Source organism: Tupaia chinensis, unplaced genomic scaffold (genome assembly GCF_000334495.1).
Source record: "Tupaia chinensis unplaced genomic scaffold, TupChi_1.0 Scaffold000354_1, whole genome shotgun sequence".
Lineage (NCBI taxonomy): Eukaryota > Metazoa > Chordata > Mammalia > Scandentia > Tupaiidae > Tupaia > Tupaia belangeri.
Genome location: NW_006159849.1, coordinates 9,072,033 through 9,093,978, shown reverse-complemented (window position 1 = coordinate 9,093,978; position 21,946 = coordinate 9,072,033). Strand labels below are relative to the sequence as shown.

The 21,946-nt window shown below is 39.3% G+C and overlaps 1 protein-coding gene and 1 pseudogene across 8 annotated transcripts in view; both read left to right on the top strand.

The window, feature by feature from the left end:
* The window catches only part of TRPM3 (transient receptor potential cation channel subfamily M member 3), a 657,305-nt gene that overhangs the window by 299,285 nt on the left and 336,074 nt on the right, over positions 1-21,946 (top strand). For all 8 annotated transcript variants that reach the window (XM_006152487.3, XM_014589340.2, XM_006152484.3 and 5 more), the window contains exons 4-5: positions 5,681-5,894; positions 9,911-10,035. In XM_006152487.3, the coding sequence (XP_006152549.1) occupies positions 5,681-5,894; positions 9,911-10,035 (339 nt within the window). The remainder of the gene's footprint in view (positions 1-5,680; positions 5,895-9,910; positions 10,036-21,946) is intronic.
* LOC114008536 (uncharacterized) lies at positions 9,024-9,146 on the top strand (annotated as a pseudogene).

The following is a 21,946-nucleotide window of genomic DNA, read 5'->3' as shown; positions in this document are numbered from 1 at the left end:
GTTTTCATTTTGTCTCGCCTCATTTTCAAGAGGAGGACACAGTAGATCACAAAGAATCAGCAATTTCCAAGGGTCAGAGCCCCTGGTATGTGTGTTATTTCCCAGCTTGCAGATAATAATGTGTGGCTTATAGTTAATTGTATGGTCCTTTGTATAAGAATTAGTCTTGGCCAAAAGAAGTTCACTAATCGGAAATACCTTGAGTAGCTGGGCAATGCGGCACTTTCATATTTATTGTGGCCTGAATAATTCTTCCCAGTATTTTCTCAGTCTTCCCTTCAATTCTTGTGTAAAATATTAAGTGTTCTTTCTTCTCTTTGGCCCAATAGCAACCAAAAAACTGGTCATGCGTGATCACTGGTCTGAGGAAGAGTTAAAATCTTTGCTGAGATGAGAGAGAGAAATAGAGGGGAAGAAATAGATGAAAAGAAGGGAGGGAGGGAAAGGGGAAGGAGAGGAAGAAGAAGAAAGATAAGGAGAGAAAGAAGCAAGGAAGAAAAGAAGGAGGGCTCTGGAGTCAGACCTGCCATGTGAATCCTTTCATGACCCCCACTAGCATGCAAACTTGACAAAAGGAGTCCTTTCTGCCCCCTTCAGTAAAAAATGTAGATAATGGAGCCGGCAGGTTGTGTAGTGATTAAGGCGTTGCACTCCCACATGGCTGACGCAGTTCAAGTCCCTGAACTGGCAGATTGAAATCACACCAGGTGCATGTGTGTGCATGGCCAAATTTCTTAGAGGAGAATGGTGAAGGGATTTTGGTGAGACCACCTCCTCCAAGGGGTGATTTCTCACTTTCTCTGTGTCTTTCTGTTTCTCCAACAAACACACAAACTCTATCGCAAAAATCTCTAAAAAAAATCATTTAAAAAAAAGCAAAGTGGAGAGAATGCCAACCTCCTTGCTGCTGTAAGAGCACAAAATGGTACGTGCAAAGTGCACAACATGTATGTGACTAGGACAGATAAATATAAAAGGTTTCTTGGTTTTTTGGTTATTTTGTTGTTGTTTGGGGTTTTGTTTTGTTTTGTTTCGTTTTTCCTCGTAGAGTTAAGAACTTGTGAGCATTAAGAAAAAAAAAAAAAGCGTAAAGCGCTCAAGCAGTGTGGGCTAATGAGTGCCTCTCTTTCTTTAGAAGACAAGGAGCTAGGGACAAAACTAATCTCTAAGGTCATTCATTCATTCTCTGATCCCTTTCTGCCTAAGTCAGAGGCATCCCATGATAATGAACAGGCTTTTCTTAGATTAAGCTAGTTCAAAAAGAATTTCAGCATATGGGGCCAGCAGGTGGCATGGTGGTTAAAGGCACTGGATTCCCACAAAGCTAACCGCGGTTTGAGTCCCAGACCTGGCAGCTTGCTTTCTCACTTTCTCTCCACCCATTTATTATGAATGAATGAATGAATGAATAAATAAATAAATAAATAAATAAGGTTAAATAAAATAATTATTTAAAAAAGAATTTCAGTATATGAAGATGGCATTTTCCAGGGAACCACAAGCATGATCAATAATTAGACCCCTTTATTCCCTACTCTTACGTTACATATGTTACTTTACTAGTTCTAAAATGAATAATCTGCTGAGGGAAATTTATTCCTAAAAAAGGATTATCATCATCACCAACTAGTATAATCTGAACTTCATAATGTCTCTCAGCTAGTTAAGCTTGCCGATATCATTACACAGTAGCTGTAGTGATTTTGTATGAATTGTAATCTCCCTTCACACTACGTGAGCCCCAGGTACTAACTGTGGTTCCAAATCTCACATCATTTACCTGGCTAAATGAAATGTATAGGTAGGACTGCTAAGCAAGGCATGTTGGGGTTCCAAAAGACACAAGCACAACTACTTTTAGAGAGGTATTTTTTGTTTTGTTTTGTTTTTGGTTGTAGGGTGTGTGCGCTCACCAGACAGAGAAAGGCAGAGAGACAGAAAGCAAGAAATCACCCCCCAGGGGGGATGGCCACGCCACAATTCCTTCTCCTCCGTTCTCCTCCAAGAATCTTGGACACGCACACACATGCGCCCGGCATGAGTTTTAAGCCACCGGGTCTGGGACACGAACCTCAGTCAACTACATGGGAGTCCAGCGACATAGCCATTATGCTAACTGCTGGTCCCACTACTTTTTTGGTTTTCAAAACATTACATATAACTGGTCTCACATATGCATCCTCTAGTCATTGAAACTATACAATTCTTTGGCAGTTTTAGAAACTACTCTGTAGTCTTCCAAAGGGCAAAAAATTTTAGGGTTACCTTTATACTTTAGATGTTCTTCTATATTTAAGAAAAGTATAATTTATATCTCACCTTAGAGAAATATGGGTCCTGGTCAAATTGGAGTTTTTAATTGGAAGAATAAGACAGCGATACATTAAGGCTGGTAAATAGGAGAGCAGCAGCATTCTTGGTTTGTATAGTTTGGAAGTCTTATGAGTCCCAATTCTAGTTGATTTCACTAAACATTCCTGTCTGGAATTAGTCAAAATGGTATGACTTCAATTCAGAAGAGACACCGAAGATTCACTCTTCAAATAGCATAGATTCGGTGTGCAAGCAGGAAAACATTGTATTTTTCATCTGTTTGTAAAAAGAATCCACTTTATTAAAATGTGATTAACTTTTAAAAGCTGTCCATAATTACCACATCCTACCTGATGGATGTGGAGAGAGGTATGCACTACCAGCGAGGCCATCAAGGTAGCCATCACTTTCTTTCCTCCTGCTCCCTTTATTTACTTACATTTTTTTTTATCTTAGAGCATTTATTTTCTAAATTAAAAGAAATTTTCTTTACATTCCATCATTGTACATCTCTATAGTGTACAATATGGTTTTTCAAAGTGTGCATATAATACATGACAGTCAAATCAAGGATATTACCATTTGCCCTTTCTTCCCTTTGCCCCTCCCACCTACCCTTTGCCGTTCCTCCCCTCCTTGACCGTCTCTGGTATCTACACTTACCTTCCCTACGCTCTTATCTTCAGGTCTTTCCATTTCTGCTATAGGGTGCATAGGGTGTAGACATTAGCTATATATTGAGCAGTATATATTGAGGTTATTTTAATAGTCACTCCATGGAGATTTTAAAAAGAAGTTCTTATTTAAGAAACACTTGTGTTTGAGTCTGATAGTATGATACCTTTCCTCCAGCTGCAAGGCTTCTCCCATAATACAAAATGCACAATATGGGACCAGCAGTTGGCGTAATGGCTATGTCACTGGACTCCCATGTAGTCTACTGCGGTTCAAGTCCCGGACCCAGTGGCTTAAACTCATGCTGGGCACATGTGCATGCGTGCCAAGATCCCAAGAGGAGAATGGAGGAGAAGGAATTGCGGGGCGGTCATCCCCCTGGGGGAGGGGGGTGATTTCTCACTTTCTGTCTCTCTGTCTCTCTCTGTCTTTCTGGCAAGCCCATGTGCCCTATAGCAAAAAACCCTCAAAAAAAAAAAAAGCACATTGTTGCAAATTTTTTAAAGAATTATTTATTTACTTTTATTCATTCATTTTATTTTAATTTGACCAGAGAGATACACAGAGAGAGAGAGAAAGGGGGAAAGTGAAAAAGCAAGCCACCGGGTCTAGGACTCGAACCATGGTCAGCCATGTGGGAGTGTCCAGCGCCTTAACCACCACGCCATCTGCTGGTCCCCATTGTTGCAAATTTTTAAGGGTAGGTGTCAGTAAGTTCTTGCTCTCTGCATATGAGAGCTTAGGCATAAAATATTGCCGTATTTGACATTGTAGATTCAAGTTAGAGTACTGATACCGTGGACTTAGCTAAAATGACCAACATTCACTTTTTTCTTTTTGCTCTTTGCTGGCTAGAGTAAACCAGTACAGAACTAGATGTCTTGTATCTTGGGTAAACTTATTTACTTACACGCTGAAAGTATCTGTTTGTATGATTACATGCAGGTCTATTCCTGTTGAAGTTATGCTGTTTCAATATTCATGCTTAACAAATTCTAAAGTTAATAAATACCTTTTTCTTCTCCCCATACAACATAGAGGCTTTGGAATACTATAACTTTAATTACTGCACTTAATTTATATGTTGTATTGCCCAGTACTTTAGGTCTATTCCTTTCTACAATAAATTAAAATTAAAATTAGATTAAACATAATTATCATATTGTGCAACTGAGGTTGTTTTAGATTTACCATGTAGTTACTAATATCTTAGTTTACCATCCTACCTACACCCTAGATCACCCACTTTGGATCAAATAAGTTCTATCTGCTATGGATACGTTAAAATTTCCTTTAGTGCAATCTGCTAGAGATAAACGCTCTCAGTTTTGGCAGGCAGAAAATGTCTATAATTTGCTCTCGTTTTTGAAAGACATTTTTGCCGAATATAGAATTCTAGACTAACGGATCATTTCTTCTTCCCCCCTTTTTTTTTTTTTTTGGAGAGGTTTTTGCTATAGGGCACGTGCGCTCGCCAGACAGACAGTGAGAGACAGAGAGACAGAAAGCAAGAAATCACCCCCCGGGGGGGATGGCCACGCTGCAATCCCTTCTCCTCCATTCTCCTCTCAGGATCTTGGGCACACACTCACACATGCCCGGCGTTGGTTCAAGCCACTGGGTCCGGACTCGAACCGCAGTCGACTATGTGGGAGTCCAGCGACACAGCCATTACTCTAACTGCTGGTCCCAACTAATGGATCATTTCTGCTGGCACATTGAAGATCCTGGCTTCTGGGACCCACTGGCACTGTTGACTTGGGCCTTCACTTTATGACTGCTTCTTCATAGATAGTCTGTCTTTTTTTTCTAGCTGCCTTTTTTTTTTAAAGGTTTTTTGCCATAGGACACATGTTCTTGCCTGAGAAAGAGAGAGAGAGAAAGAGAGAAAAATCACTCCCCAGGTGGGATGGCCATAAACAATCTCTTCTCCTCCACTGTCCTCATGGAATTTTGGGCATGCACATGTCTGCACTGGGTGTGAGTTTCAAGCTGCCAGGTCCGGAGCTAGAACCATGGTTAGCCATGAGGAAGTCTAGCACCTTGGCCACTACACCACCTACTGGCCATTTCCAGCTGCTTTTGAGGGTTTCCCCTTTCTTTTAGAGCAATCTATGATGTGTTCATGAGAGGGGTTTCTTTGTATTTATCTTGCTTGGAATTCATGAAGCTTCCCAGACCTGAATATTGGTATCCTTCAGTGATTTTGAGAAATAGCCAGTACCTCTTCAAGCTTATTGAGTCTTCCCTGTTATTTTTTATTTCTATCTAAACTTCTAATTATTTCCTCTATGAGTCTTCATTTTTCTTTATGTTTTTAATTCCTTTGTCTTCCTAGATTGCATTTCATTTATTTTGTAACCCTGTTGTCAGCATGTCTGATCTATGGCTTTACATACTCATTACAGTTTTTATTTAAGTTAATACATTGAACTTTCTAGAAGTTATGTTGATTCTTTTTCAGATGTTTAAGTTTATAGTAATTCAGAATTTCAGAAAATTTGTTAAAATGGTGAATATCTTTGTTCATGAAATTTCTTTGGGTAAAGCAAATGATCACTCTTTTTTAAAAATGTGACTTCACATGAGAAAGTTTTTTCAAGCAATGACACATATAACTGCAATCAGTAAAGACAAGCCCCTGCAGGCAGTCCAGCCCAGCCTCTCTAACCAATGGCCTTTCCTCTCTTAGTATGTGCGGGTATCTTTTGATACAAAACCTGATCTCCTCCTACACCTGATGACCAAGGAATGGCAGTTGGAGCTTCCCAAGCTTCTCATTTCTGTCCATGGAGGCCTGCAGAATTTTGAACTTCAGCCCAAACTAAAGCAAGTGTTTGGAAAAGGGCTCATCAAAGCAGCCATGACAACTGGAGCATGGATATTCACTGGAGGCGTTAACACAGGTAATTGGAAACAAGACAGAAAAAGGCAGCATAAGGCCACAAGAATGTTGTGCCTCAGATGATTTTCTTCTAAGGTTAAAATTTATTTGGGGGGGGAGGGAGGAGGTGGAGAGTTTTGTGCTATAGAGAGCATGTATTTGCCAGGAGACAGAGAGATAGAAATTGAGGAATCATCCCCAAGGGGAATGGCCATAGCACAGTCCCTTCCCTCCATTCTCATCTTGGGATTTTGAACATGCACATGCATCAGGCTTGAGTTTCAAGTCTCCAGGTCTAGGACTTAAACTGCAGTCAGTCTTGTGGGAGTCCAGTGCCTTAAACAATACACCACCTACTGACCCTCTAAGGTTAAATATTTTTATATTCCTGGGGAGCCCAGAGGTTAAGGGAGCTGTATCCCACATGGTGAACCATAGTTCAAATCCCAGCCCCACCAGCTTTAGTGGGCAAATATGCATGAACCAAATTCCCACAGGGTGGAGCAGTGAGGGGAAGGCATTGCAGCATGTCCATACCCCATTGGAGGGGTGCTCTCTCCCTCTCCCTCTTTCTCTAGTGAGTGCGTGGTCCTTCTGGTAATTAAAAACTTATATATCCCAGCTACAATCCCTACCATTTATCTATACCCACTGGTTATCTTTCTCTCATTGATTATCCTTCTTTCACTTAAATAATAACTATGGGGTTATTTCTTAACCAAGAAGAATTACTTATAAGAAACAGGTTGGGTTATTTAATGGTTGACTATACAAAATCTGTAAACATGACTAATGAAATTACATGGCACACAATAATTTTTTAAAGAAAGAACGTTTACTTAAATTGGAAGCTCTGCCCCTATTCTTTACATGATTTCAAGTCTGGAGCTAAATAGTTTTAATTTTTATAAAATTCCATTTCCATCTGGGATACAAGTTATGATGGCAAAGTCTAGGGTATTATACAATTTTAAATATTTCCTTCTATTATCTCTGCACTCACAGAAGACATAACTCACTCTGAATTCCAGTTTTTCCTACCTGCCAAATGAGTTTCTGTTTTGTGATACAGACGTGGTGTCAAATATATTCTTTCAAGCTCACTTATTATAGTGCTTATCTACTGAACATCATTCTATTTTACAATGTCCTTGAAAGAAGGCTTTAAAAAAAAATTAAAGAATCCATATGAGAAAGAAAGAAACATCCTCTGTGGGGCTTAGGCATGCCTCAATCCCCTTCCTCCAGTCTTCCAACTTGCCAGGATCCTACATGCTCAAAGTGTTTCCCGGTGGACTAGTCCGGGGACTTGAACTATAGTTGACAAGTGGCTTCCAGATCTGCAGTCTAGTACTGCTGACTGCACTAGAGAAACTGGTCCTGCAGAACCATATTAATGTACAATAGATAATGAAATGGGTGTCTATAAATGTTGGGGGTATGTTTTTCCAGTCTGAGTTAAAAGTGCCAGTTGGGAGACCAGCAGATAGCATAATGGTTATGTCTCTGTACTCCCACATAGTTGACTGTGGTTTGAGTCCCGGACCTGGTAGCTTAAAACTCATACCAGGCACATGTGCATGCATGCCCAAATTTTGAGGGGAAAGTAGAGAAGGAATTGGAGCATGGCCATCACCCCAGAGGATGATTTCTCACTTTCTATTTCTCCATCTCTCTCTCTGTCTCTTCGATGAGTGCACACACCCTATAGCAAAAATCTCTCTTAAAAAAAAAAAAAGTGCCATTTGGAAGTGCATGTGTAACATTGCAGTAAGTCAGTGCAAATTTGTTACTGACAGTCTGTGCAGGTGAGAGCCTTTGAATTAGTGAAACATTAGAACTAGTTTTAAGTGTCATCCATTGTTTTCTTATATTATAGTTTGGATGATGATGGAGTGAGCCATGCACTGAGAATTGTCCTAATATCTAAATTTTGTGGACATTAAGCATATAACCACGTCAGGCACATTTCAGCAGTAAACTCCACAGACCACCCATGCTCAGTGTTGATACATGAAATCCTGACTCAGTCCGTCAATGACATGATTTTTGGAAAACCTGCTCAGTCAGCTCTTTACTGTTTCTCCTGTAGTAATCAAATACCTTATCAGCAATTTTCTTTCAATGATTGTTAGGTTTCAGAATCCAAGTTTCACTCTTAGCCAAGTGAGTATCACTTGCCTAGGATCATTGTCTTTTGCTTTCTGGTCATAGAGGAACCAATTCAAAAGGTTCTAGGTCTCCAGAAAAAATTCGTACCAATCTTCTATTTCTATGAATGTGGGACATTGTTTAGTTTCTTCGTTTTTGATGAGTTTCTATTTCAGAAAAAGAATTTAAAGTTTTCCTGTCTGCCTTACTCCGGGTTTAATGTTCAATACCCAGAGTGAGGTTCTGGTGAAGTGACACTGAAGGTAGGCGAGAGGTGATGATAGAATTGTGATAATAGAGGGGCATACCACAAAGTTAAGCTTCTTATTCAGAGCCTGCCCTGAATGGAGTTCTTTGTGTCCATAGGAAACAGTTGAACATCAGTATTCAATGTTTTTCTATCCCTCTCTCTCTCTCAACCAGTACTCTCATTTCGAAGATCCATAGATAAGGCAATAAGTGAAAATGATATCCTTCTCAACACTCCCAGCATAGCTCAACATAGCCTAGTGGCCAATTTACACTATTCCATTATTTCATTTTTAAAAGGAGGCGCTTTCTTTTTGATCTTATGAATATTTCAGATTTGAGTTATTCCAACATGTAATCCTTTCCCCTGATTAAATTGTTTGGTGTGTTTCAGGTGTTCAGGAGTCCAGGGCACAATTTCTGAGCCTTAATCTGGGCTGGACCCAGAGGCACAGGAACTCAAGTTGATGCTGAACTTCCCACCTTCCTCCCAAGGACTTTTACTGTTAGAGGAGACATCCTCATATGTGATTATGAATTACTGCAGAATATTATGTTTGGTGACATAGAGAGATAGTCAAGCCATGCAAACTGCACTCCGTTCCAACAGACAAGAAATCAAATATTACTCCTGGTCCCTATAGGAGATGGCACTAGGAATAAACTTTTCCTTGAAGAATGGGTGAAATTTTGACACACAGAAACACCTTTTGTTAGAAAGATAAGTCTCCTGTGAAAATGATTGTTTGACTTTCCTTTTCTTGACAGGGAAAGGGTGAGCGGTCCTCCTCCCTGCTGTGTACAGAGGCACAGGGAAAGGGGCTCCAGTGTCATGCCTTCAGTGCTAGCAGGTTCCTCAAACAAAGGGACACAGGGTAAAAGTTAAAAAGTCATTTGACGAGGAGGTTAAAAGATTAGAAATGGGATCTTCTTTAAATGGTTTATAAAAAGGCAAGAAGTAGGTTTCTTACCATCTTGTAAATTAAATCTCAATTTCACCCAGGATAGGTAAGGCCATTATGACAGTAGAAAAAAGAAACAATTGGAATAATGAAGATTAATGGTTGTATTTATATATTTTAACATAAATTTTCCATAGAATAAGCTAACCTGTTCTTTACAAGGTAGGCTCTCTATATTATATGTCCAGAAATAGGAAGATGAAATTAAGGTTAACAAAATCACAGCTAAGTGACTACATTCAAGTGGGTGCTCATTCAAGTGACCCTCAGTCATACATGCTGGGGTGCAGATTTCCTATCATATTATATATGATGTTTTTATGGGATATAGTCAAGTTGTTGATTCTTGGTTAAACTAATTCATCTCAATGCTTGTAAGGAAAAGATTGTCCAAGTTGAAGGAACTGCACTTACTCTTTTTACGGTCATTAGATACTTGCTATTTTTTCCCATAAGTTAGAATAAGAAATATCACAGTAGAGTTCATAGAGAAGTCTGGCAAATTACACCCACAGTTTTATGTTCTCTCCTAAACACATGTCGATTGTATAGAAATGGGTCAACATTTTTCATTCTATGCATTTAACCTTGGGAAAGGAGTTGTTACAATTTCCTGTAGAATGATGGAAAAGTCATTGCTTTAAAAGGCACAATTAATATTTCTCTTTCCTCTTAGGTGTTATTCGTCATGTTGGAGACGCCTTGAAAGACCATGCATCTAAGTCTCGAGGGAAGATATGTACCATAGGTATCGCCCCCTGGGGAATCGTGGAAAACCAGGAGGACCTGATTGGAAGAGATGTAAGTCCTAGGGGCTATCCCTTTACATGACTTTTCATAGAGGGGCTATCAGAACAGAAAAATAAAATTAGCATTAAAAAATGCTTATTATAGTACTCTTCTAGTCCCTGCCTCCCAAAATGATACTTACATTAATTTCTTACCTTAGTTAGTTGAGTGACTACTATTTTCCAAAATTTATCTATGTATTGAGTTGTCAGAAAAGTCATGATGTATATTTTTCTTTACAAAAATGCATCATGACTTCTACAATGACCCAATAAATCTCATATCAGTTTTTATGACCAAGAAAGGTCCATAGTAGGACTTGATAAGGAACACCTCTCTGCTTGAACCAAGTGGTCTTTCTCACCCATCAAGTTAGAACCCTGCAAGTTCTCATCCTATGGTTATCTGTATATATGAAATATATGGCAACATGAACTCCTTAGAACCCTGCAAGTTCTCATCCTATGGTTAGAAGATATGAAATATATGGCAACATGAACTCATTGTCTGATCCATTAAACAGGGCTCCTGCTTCCTCATGATCTGAGTGCCCTGAACCTAGGTCTGGAGAGCCACACAGCCTCCTCCCATTCAAACTGTGGCTTCCTAGTTGACCTTTCTTCTACTAAATGCTTGGGTGAGGAGTGGGCACTGCAGAGTTCTTTGTTCCTACTCTGAACCTGCTCAAAAGCCCTTGGCCAAACTCAGCAAAGAGACAGCCTCTATTGTTATTTTGACATCCAGAGCCACATACTAACTAATCAATCAACAGTTTTGCCAGAAACAAAGAAAATTTGGTTATCTTTTTTTTTTTCCCAGAGTCACCATTTCTCCTCTTTCCAGGGAAGTGTTCTGTCTCTCCCAAAACAGGTCATTATCACCCTCTCTTAAAGGGTTTTTTCTTTCCATTTACCCACCAGCCTTTTCTTCCTACATAATGCTGCTCAGAATTCCATTAACAAGAATTACAGTTACACCACGTAAACAAATTGCTATACTTTATTTGCTATATTTTATTTGCTTCTTTTTTCCCCAATACTTTGAGCAATAAATTACCATGTTCCTTTACAAAGGATCAGTCCACTCCTTCCTCCCAATCAAGGCTTGCCATAGTAACAAATGTCATTTTTATGTTTTTTTTTTCAAGTTCCTTGCAATCTGTCCCAAAAAAGAAAAAAAATTAGACTAACAACTAACTGGTATTATTATTTTCAAGCAGTATATGCAAAACCCAGTCTATGCAATTTTTTAAAATGCAATGCAAAATACTTTGGATAAAAAAAAGTATTTCTTTAGATATTTCAGAAATTTAATTTTTATAAATTTACTTATTTATTTCCTCCATGAGAGAGACAGTGATATTCTCAACAGGGTCCCATGCTGTGTTCTACCGCAGCCAGCCAGGATCCTGAGCACACATGTGCAGACCTGGCATGTGTAAGGAGACCTCAGGATATGAACTTGGGATCTTCTCACATGGCCCCAGCAAGACTGAGCCTTGTGTGACTGACGCTCCACCGTCACTGGCCTCAGAACCTTTAAGTGACAAATAATTATATCAATATTACCAAGTTATGGAACCAGGAGTTGGCGTAATGGCTATGTTGCTGGACTCCCATGTAGTCAACCGTTGTTCGAATCCCAGACCTGGTGGCTTAAACTCACGCTGGGTGTGTGTGCATGCATGCCCAAGATTCCAAGAGGAGAATGGAGGAGAAGGGATTGCGGTGTGGCCATTCCCCCCTGGAGGGTGATTTCTCACTTTCTGTCTGTCTTTCTGGCAAACGCACTCGCCCTATAGCAAAAACCTCTCCAAAAAATAAATAAATACTACCCAATTAGGTGTAGAAATGTTAATGTATCCAGAATGTATAGAGCAGGGAGTGAGATATGAGTACCATCATCTCTTAACTACAATTTTCTGTTTGTTTTGTATCACGTACAAGTTGAATGTCTCAGACAGGAAGTCCGAAAGTTATATTGATAGAGATGTCTTAGAAAAGTAAGTGTTGACTAATTTTGTCAGAGTATCTAAGACCAGCCATTCGTGGAATATACTTGTGGCAATACTTGCCTTAGATTTCAAGTGGCTCTTAAACATATGTTGATTATAACTGTAATAGAACAAATACATTTCTTAAAGAATTAAAATATGTTATTGGGTCACCGGGAAAGTCATGACACATTTTTCCATAGAAAAATAGAAAAATATGTCATGAGGGAACCAGCAGTTAGCATAATGGCTATTTCGCTGGACTCCCACGTAGTCGACCGCGGTTCGCGTCCTGGACCCGGTGGCTTAAAACTCACGCCAGGCGCGTGTGCATGCATGCCCAAGATCCCGAGAGGAGAATGGAGGAGAAGGGATTGTGGCATGACCATCCCCTCTAGGAGGTGATTTCTCGCTTTCTGTCTCTATGTCTCTCTCTGTCTGTCTGGCGAGCACACACACCCTATAGCAAAAACCTCTCCAAAAAAAAAAAGTCATGACTCTCCCAATGACCTACTGAAATGCCCTCAACACCAAAGGCATTTAACCACGCATTTTATTTATTAACAAGCACATAAGTCAGTCATTTAAAATGCTGTGATTATACAGAGCCATCAGGAAATTCAAAGGTGCAGAACATGGATTGTAAAACTGAATTATTACTATTTGGCTTTGGAGGTGGGGACTTTTGGAGCTTCCCTATTCAGATGAGTTAGGAATAAATGGCAACTATTTCTTTATTCAAGATAGACTGATAAATACCAGGTATTCAAAAGTTTGTGAAAAAGAAAGAAACTGGTTGGATTTCAAACTATTTCCTACACAAAAATAAACTCAATTTAATTCCATTTTCCAAAAACTTTTTGTAGTCCTCTCATAACACCCCAGTTTCCTAAGCATTTTAGGAAAGTTTAGGAAAATGCTGGCGTACTGATTTTTATGTCATTTTGGTCATCTTGTGACACTTATATGACCACAGAACAAGAATACGTCTATAACGTCTTCTTGCGTGGCTGAACTGAAAGAGTCAGTCCTGATTCTTTTTCTTGCAAATCTGTCATCTCTCATTTTCTCTCTTTGTCATGTTCCTTTCCCCCCTCCTTTTCTTTTTTCCTGGTGTCTGCCAATTGAAACTTAACCATGCCAATGGGAGTTAGTGACATGTTCTGATGTCCCAATTTAAAATGGTCTTGCTCCTAGCATAGAAGGCACAGAAATGTTGAGATGTGTGCACTTATCACCCCTACTGCCAGGGGTCTATAAAGGCAAGCCATGGCTCACAAAGAACCAGGTGAACGAGCACAGACTATCTTAGAAAAAAAAATAGTGATAGATTATAGAGAGCACAGAGAAAAACAGCTGCATTTTAGTTTTTCAGAAAACCTTTAATGAAGATCTAATAAACTGGCCACTCTCATATCTTCTTTCCTCAGTTGGGGAACTGGAATATGCGTGGGATTTCTCAGGCTCTTTATGATCATAGAGTTCATTTTTCAAGTTGTAAATTACTTGGAGTAAAAGTACTGTTTTTAGGTGTATAAGATTTGTAACATAGTTTGAAGTAAATTGTTATATGTTCACTATTCTGTTATTAAAAACAGAATATGCTGGGGCCAGCAGACGGCATAGTGACTATGTTGCTAGACTCTCACAGGGCCAACCACGGTTGCAGTCCTGGACCTAGTGGCTTGAAAATCATACCAGGTGCATGTACTCACATTCCCAAGATCCCAGGAGAATGGAGGAGAAGGGATTGCAGCATGGGCATGCCCCTTAGGGGTGATTTCTTGCTTTTCCTCTTTCAGTCTCTGTCTTTCTGTCACTTTCTGTCCTATGCCAAAAACCTCTTTAAAAAAAAAAAAAAAACATGATTCTAGGTTGCCATAAAGAAAATTATTTAAAAAATGTTAGTAGTCACAAATGAGAATCCTCATAAAAATAATCAATTAGAAGTGTTGTCTGGTAAGCTTCTTGACCAGTTATTACTTTTAATAGTTAATGTAGTACCTTCTATTTTCTTCCATTTTATACAACATACTCACATGTAACAAACATCAAAAAATAAATAAATAAATAAACCTTTTAACCCTAGACTCAGGTAGCAGAAAAAAAAAATGTATTAAAAATGTTTACCATTTCAGTAGGCTATCAAAACGCAATCATTTAAAGACATGAATAGTGTGTTGTTTGTCAAGTCTACGCAGTACTACAGAATAATATGAAAGCAGTAGAAAATAAATGTCAAGGGAAATCCTGGAAATGTATTTGACATACATATAAATATTAGAATAGAAGACAGACTCCATTTCTGATTCCTGATGCTTTGTTACAATGGATTTATTTCCAGATTGATGAAAAATATAGATCATTTTATTTCTGTGGGGCTGGCTCTCAGAAGAGCTCTTTTATTCAAGTATTACTGGATTGATTTATTGATCAAAGTATAGATGCAGCGATTGCTATTCATCTTACAACTTGAGTAACCATTCAGAACAGCACTATAAAGATAAATACTAGTCCTAAACAGAAGAAAAAAATTAACTTCCCATTGATATTTGGAATCATTCACCTCCCCTCAAGTCTTATCTTCTAGCTGAACTTTAAGTTACTTGAGGGCAGGGTAGGTAGGTAGCTACACACTCCGCTTAATTAAGATGAATAAGAATGAATTGGGGGATTGACCAGCAGGTAGCGTGGTGGTGAAGGTGCTGGAATCCCATATAATCAACCACTGTTGGAGTTCCAGACCCAGCAGCTTGAACTTACACCACCAGGTGCATGTCCATGCATGCCCAAAATCCTGAGAGGAGAGTGGAAAAGAGGAGATTGTGGTGTGGCTATCCCCCTGTGGGTGATTTCTCACTCTCTGTTTCTCCATCTTTGTCTCTCTGGTGAGGGCACATGCTCTATAGCAAAAATCTCTCTCAAAAAAAGAAAAAGAAAAGAATGGATTGGGTATGATGAAATTCAGACTGCAGGGAAAATGAACATTATGGAAAAGATGTAATGATAAATCTTATCTAGTTCACAACTTCATCTCTAATTATATTCCCAAACTAAATCTCACTGTGGCCACTACAGAGAAAGTACTTTTTTAGCCACTCATCTGAACTTAAAACTGTTTTCTTTCTTTTTAAAACATTGTTTATTTTACTTACAATAGCATGCGTGAATGCACGAAAGAGAAAGAAACACTTTTGATAGCGTCTTATCACATTGTCACCCCTCTTCCCCAGCTCTCCAGCTCATCAGGATCCTGGGCATGTGGATCCTGGGCAAGTGCACACACACCTGGTGTGTTTCTAAGCTAGCCCAGGGATTTGAACCTAAGATACAGTTCAGTATGCCACTGACTGCATGATCAGAATGGGCCTAAAAGTATCGGTGGGAGAAGGATGGTGAGGGCTCTGTCCATTGGGTGTGGGGGCAAAGCAAGACACAGGGGGAACAGTCCTTTCTCGAAACTCTTTAAATGATATATGATAGAGCCCTGCCTCAGTGGCACAGCCCTAGTTCATTGTTCTGCAATGCTGGAACAACAGGGAAGACCAGAGTTAAGATTCCAGGTCCACCTGAAATAGCCCAGGTGCATAAGTACACCCATGATCAGGTGGCAGAGAGCTGGGGGGATCACAGCATGATAAAAACCCATCAAAGGTCCTCACTCTCACCTTTGCCTCTCACACACATACATATAAATGAAATAAAATAAATTTTAGAAAAGATGCCTGAGTGATGCTGCTAGCCTCCATGCTTTAAATTGATGTATCTTTCACTCTGCTTAACCAAGTCTTTTTCTCAATTAGTAGATCACAACAGACTTCAGTGAATAATCATGTTATAAATACTGAGATGTATACTGTTTCAGTTATTGAGGTTAATGCCACCTCTGAGTTCTCCACAGTATTACTACTATTTCTTTCCTCTATTACAACCCATAATCCTGTACTTCCATCACATTTAGCTCAAGGCTTCCCTCCACCAAGATAGCTTCCCTGACTAACTTCATCCATGATGGTCACATCCCTGATTGTAATTGTACTGCTGACTTCCTCAGTTCTCCTAGCCTGTTCAGGCTGCTAATAACTGCTTGAACAGTTATTAGCTTCAATAACAAAATAATCATAGAGTAGTTGGCTTATAAACCAAAAAAAATTTACTTCTCACAATTCTAAAAACTGGAAAATGCCTTTTCACTGTGTCTCCACATGGCAGAAGGGGTTGGAGTATCTGTGGGGTTTCTTTTATAAGGACACCGATCTCATTCTTGAAAGCCCCACCCTCATGACCTCCCAAAGGCCTCACCTCCTAATGCTATCACCATGAAGGTTATAATTTCAACATATGAATTGGGAGGGAGTAGACACAAATATTTAGACCATTGCACCAACTTAAGGAACAATTTTTTTAATCTTGTTAGTACCTAACATTTACTGTGCATGAACATGAGATATTGACATATCACTTAAATACTATAAGATTTGATTTCTTTATATCTAAGAACTATAAAAACACTTGCTCTGTTCTCATATAACTTCTATGAGCATAATTATTATAATATCTATAAGTTATTGATCTCTTATTTGTGATTGCACGTATTAGCTAGCCTATGAGATATGTCTTATACCCATTTTATTGTTGAATAAAATAATTAGAACCAAGACCCAACTGTCATGAAAGCCCATTCTTTTAGCTATTGGTATGTCAAGTGAGATATTTAAAAATTCACTGATATTATGTATTTATTGCTGGTTGAGATATTAGCAAATATCTTATGCCTGTAAATTTAACTCAAAAGTAAATTTAATGAATGACCAGAGCCCTTTTCTTTGTCCTTAGAGAACCTTGACCTGCATAAATTATTATGAAATTATCACTAAGATAAAGTCAAGAAAGAACCTCCAATGAATTATAGTTTTCCTAAGACACACTTTAAATTTAAAGTCCTTATTTTATAAAATCACTCTGACCAGAATTGTAACAGGTGATTGAACAGCTCCTGAAGCTTTTATCGTTTGTCTTTTCCCAAATCTAAATTAATAAGACACATGCCAAATTAAGAATCCAGACATAAGCACAAGAAAAAGTACTTTTCATTTCAGCTGGAGGATGGAAATTGTGTTTGAGTAAATTTCCAACACATAATATTGTGCAGTTATTAAATTATCTTCACATTCAATGTTATCTTCTACTTGCCCTACACTAGAGATTTATATCTCTGAGTTTTATTACCTTTAAGATTTCTTATGTTTAATTGGAGAATGTTCTTTTGATGTCATCTTTATGTTTCAAGCCAAGAAGCATCAAGTTCAGTAATGCAATTGATTGCTAATTCAAATATGGTTATTTATTCAGCACATTTGTCCCTTATTTCTGAGGCAAGCCAAATATGACTTCATATCATAAGCTCATAAAGCTTCCCAGTAGTGGGCCTAACATGGTACTTATTGGACTTCTATGACTAAGTTAGATAAGATACATCCAGGGGATGTGAGAAGAAAGGGTAAGAGACAATGAGATCCACTTAAGTCACTTACAGTTATGTAGGAAAGAGCCGATGCTTGCTAACTCCAGGCCAGCTGCCATGGCACCACTTACACTTAACTAACCTACATGCAGAGGGCAGTTCTCCTGGGGACAGTGATGAGTTTGGATTTGGGCATGTTGATTTTGAAGTTCCTTTCGGAAATGTCTGACAGACCAATGAGTATATGAGGCAAAAGCTTAGGAGCAAGATCTAGTTACACACTTGGATTCAGAAGGCATCTCCTACACGTCAATGAAAGCCATCACTTGAATCGCATAGGAGAGTGTGTAGAGTGAGGAAAATGATGGCCTACACTTGGATCCTGATGACCTTCAACATTTAAGTACTAAACAGAGGAAGAGCAGCCTGCAAAGGAGACCAAAGACATGTCTGAGAGATAGGAGTGAAACAAGAGAGAGTTTGGAAGCCCAGGAAAGAGTATGGGTAGTGAAGAGTAATGCCAGTAGTACTGAGAGGCTAAGAAAGGTAAGGACTTGCCAGTATCTGTGCATCCAGTTTATCAAGACAGCATTGGCATTATGGTCAAAATTGTTTCATAAAGATGATGAAGGGGCAAGCACATCTCAGTGAATTAAAAAGGAAGAAGATACAGCAGAGGTGGCAGAGACTTTTTGGAAGTTTGAATATGATGGGGAGAAGAGATTTGGGTAGTGGAAGGGAGCCAATTTGAGTGATTTTTCTTTTTACCTTTAGGATGGGACTTGAGTTTGTTTATATACTAAGGGCAGAAAGAAGAATAAGAATAGAGAGAAAATAATCGATGCAAAGAAAGGCACTGTGAGGTGATGGGATGTAGAACTAAGGAGGATAAATTATAACTGAAAGAGAAGAAGAAATAATAGTTATGCAGGGATTGGTATCAGGATGCGGAAGGGGTTTATCATGTGTCACTGGAATAATAACCATGATAATAAAGACAACACTAATACAAATACTTTTATAGGACTTGCTAAATGTCAGCACCCTTTGGAATACTTCTACCTAGATAAACTCATTTAATTCCTATTAGTACTCAGAAGTTAATTTTTTGTATCACTATCATCCTCCCCATTTTACTGATGGTAAAACTCAGCATGAAGGGATTGTATAATTTGCCCAATGTTCCATGACTAGTAAAGGATGTGCCTAGATTTAATCCGAGGCCATGTAGTTACCCAAACTGTATTTTTACCTGCTACTTAATGCTGCTTCTCTATAATAACAACAGCTAGCATTCATTTATATTCCTGTGTGCATTGTTCCATGAGTTTTATATCTCAGGCAATCCTTGCAATACCTCAATGAGATGTTTATAATTATTATTCATTTCTACTTACTGATAGAGAGACTAAGACACAGAGGGTAAATAATTTGCTAGGGTCACCCCGCTGGCAAGTGGCGGGTCACCTGCCAAATGAAAGGGATGATATTCAGGTCAGAGGTGTGAGGAGAACGGAGGATGTCAGTCATTGCCACAGTGGAACAACAGCCAGAACTGACCAGAACACAGGGAAGGAATCCCAGGCAGCCAGAGGACTGGGGCAGAGGGAGGAGGATGGTAGGCAGGTAGCAGTCATGAAATTATAATATATCAATTATGATGCATCTTTTTATTTCTCTTCAGTCCAGGAAAAAAAAAGGAGAAGATCCTCCTCTTTTTTTAGTCAAAAAAGAGATAATAATAATGCACCATTCATTAGTTATCTATTGCTATGTAAAAAATAAATAAATAAAAATTACCCCAAAACTTCATTGCTAACAAAACATCCACTATCTCACCATTCTATGGGTCAGGAATTGGTGAGCAACTCATCTGAGTGCTTCTGGCTTAGGATCTCTCTTGAGGTGACAGTCAAGATGTCACTTGGGCTGCATCATCTGCAGGATCAAATGCGGCTGCAGTACCCTCTTCCCAGATGACTCACTCACAGGTCGTGGTTAGGAGGTCTGCTCACCACATGGACCTCTTCACAGGGCTACTTCTTTTGTCTTCACAACATGACACTGGCTTCCCCCAGAGTAAATGATCTGAAAGAGAGCAAAGAGGAGTGCTTTTGTGACCTAGTTTTGGAAGTGACATTACTATTACTTCTCATTTCTGTTTTATTTTATCCCTCAGAAGTGAGTCACTGAATCCAATCCAGAGGAAGGACAGAATTTCAAAGAATTTCTGAATGCATTTAAAAATCATGATGATTTCTAAAGAAAGTAAGCCTTTTCAAAACCCAAGAGCCTTTTCCCGCTGCCAGGAGACCCTGTACTTGAATGGTACATGGTTTCCCTCTGGTGAGGCTATTCAAGTGGGAAACATGAAATGAGGACTGGGCGGCTCCCCACAGTATCCAGGGTGAGGGGCGCATTTTCAAAGTGCGGTGGAAAGATGTCATTGTCCCTCCCACGGATTTTAGTAGGAGTCACACAGCTACAGTATCTAGGCACTCTTCGGAAATTAATCTCTGAGTTCTCTGGTTTCTTGTCTGGATTGTTTCGCGGGGAGGCAGCATCTGGGTTTCTGTATGACCCGCCTCATACCTAGACTAACAGCTGAGCTGCCTGAATAGGAAATCGCCAGCCGTTGCCCCTGCTGGCTCAGGCCTCTGTGCTTATAAGGGCATAGAAAGCCTCTCTTGTTCTTTCATTCTCTCAGTCCTCATGCTCATTTATCTCACACACAGAGGTTGCTTCCCACTTCTCAGTGGTATCCCCTCTTCCCTCCCGGAAATGGATGCTTGATCCTGAGAGAAACTTGCCACTCTTTTTATTTCTCTCCAAAGCACAGCCCCATCTTGCTGCCTGCTGGTGCCTTTCCTGACCTCTGTACAGACGATTCCAGATGACTCAGCTGGAAATAATCCCATCAACTGTCATGCGAATGGTAAAGCCCAGCTGAGCCACTGGCAAAAAAGGCCCAGCAACAAAAGCAACCATAATATTCTCTATAAGTTTAAAATCTAGCCATCTTTTGTTTTCCCCTTTAATGTCTCCTTCCTGTAAAGGAATTTGAGATCTACATGTGCTTTAGACAAAAGTGTGGTTAACGAGACAAATTGGGCCAAAGCATCTCTCTGCTCTGAGCCTCTATAGTCCTTCCTAGAAAATGCGCATGAACTCGGTTATCCACGAGAACCTGGCTGTCACAGTGACTGGCATGAAATAAGTGGTCAGTAAATGCTCATGTCTTCCAACCTCAATTAAAACCATGGTAATATTAGAAGAGAAGGGATGACTCCTCAGGTCACACATCTACGCTGCTGCTTGTCTGGGGCATGTTGATACCCAACGTACTAGGTAATGAGATCTGAGCAGCAAAAGGCCTGTGACTGATGGAACAAAAAAAGCTCAATCGGATTCAGCTCCCAAAAGGAGTCCCACGTGAACAAACTGCTCTTGCATTGTGAGAAGCACCATAAAATAGAAGAAGCACCAGTTATGAGAGGATTGTTTTTTCCTTTTCCTTTTTTTTTTTTTTAAGTCCACATGCATGGAGTTAATAGTTCTGTAATCACCTGAAGAAAGCAAGTAAACTTTTTAGCATAAGCTGTCCGGATTCCATTATAGTAGTGAGGAACCTTCAGAAATGATGGCCACATCCTCTACTTCACAGAAGAAAAAACTGCTGTCCAAAATGTCTCTTTCAATGAGTATATTTTAAACATTTATTATGAGATATTACATAGATGTATGTTTATGTATGTCTTTAAGTCAGTGTAATACTTTTTTAAAGATTTATTTATTTTAATTCTATTTGTTGCTATTATTATTATTATTATTATTATTTAATGTGTCCAGAAAGATACAGAAAAAGAGAGAGGGAAAGTGAGAAAGCAAACTTCAAGGTCCCAGACTCAAACTGTGGTTGACCATATGGGAATCCAGCACCCATAACCACCTCGCCCCCTGCCGGCCCAAGTCAGTATCATACTTATTACATATTAAACATTTCTCAAGAAATTCTTAATGAGCGAGTAAGTGGATGAATTAGTAAATTAAGAGATTCACTTAAGGTCACAAATTAGAAGCTATAGGAATTAGAATGATCTACCATCTTCTGATTTCCTACTAAACAGACTTAGGAGGGGCCAGAACATACACGAAAGCAGCTAGAAAAAAATAAGTGTCTTAGCTCGGCTTCCAAATGACTGATTTAAGCCCATCCAGGGAGCATAAAGGTAGTATTCTGGCATCAACACATGAAGCATGTATTTTCCTACAGTCTCTGAATCAATCCCTTCCTGGCAATGCCAATGACCCTACTAATGCCTTCTGTAAAAGAACCTTTACCTGCATTAATCCCTTGAACAGCCCCATTTCACTATGCAGAGCCTCTTTGTTTGAGTTGTCCTCTACCAGGATCTTTGAATGAGAATTTTATTAATCAGCCAGTACTGCGGGGTATACAATGGTTT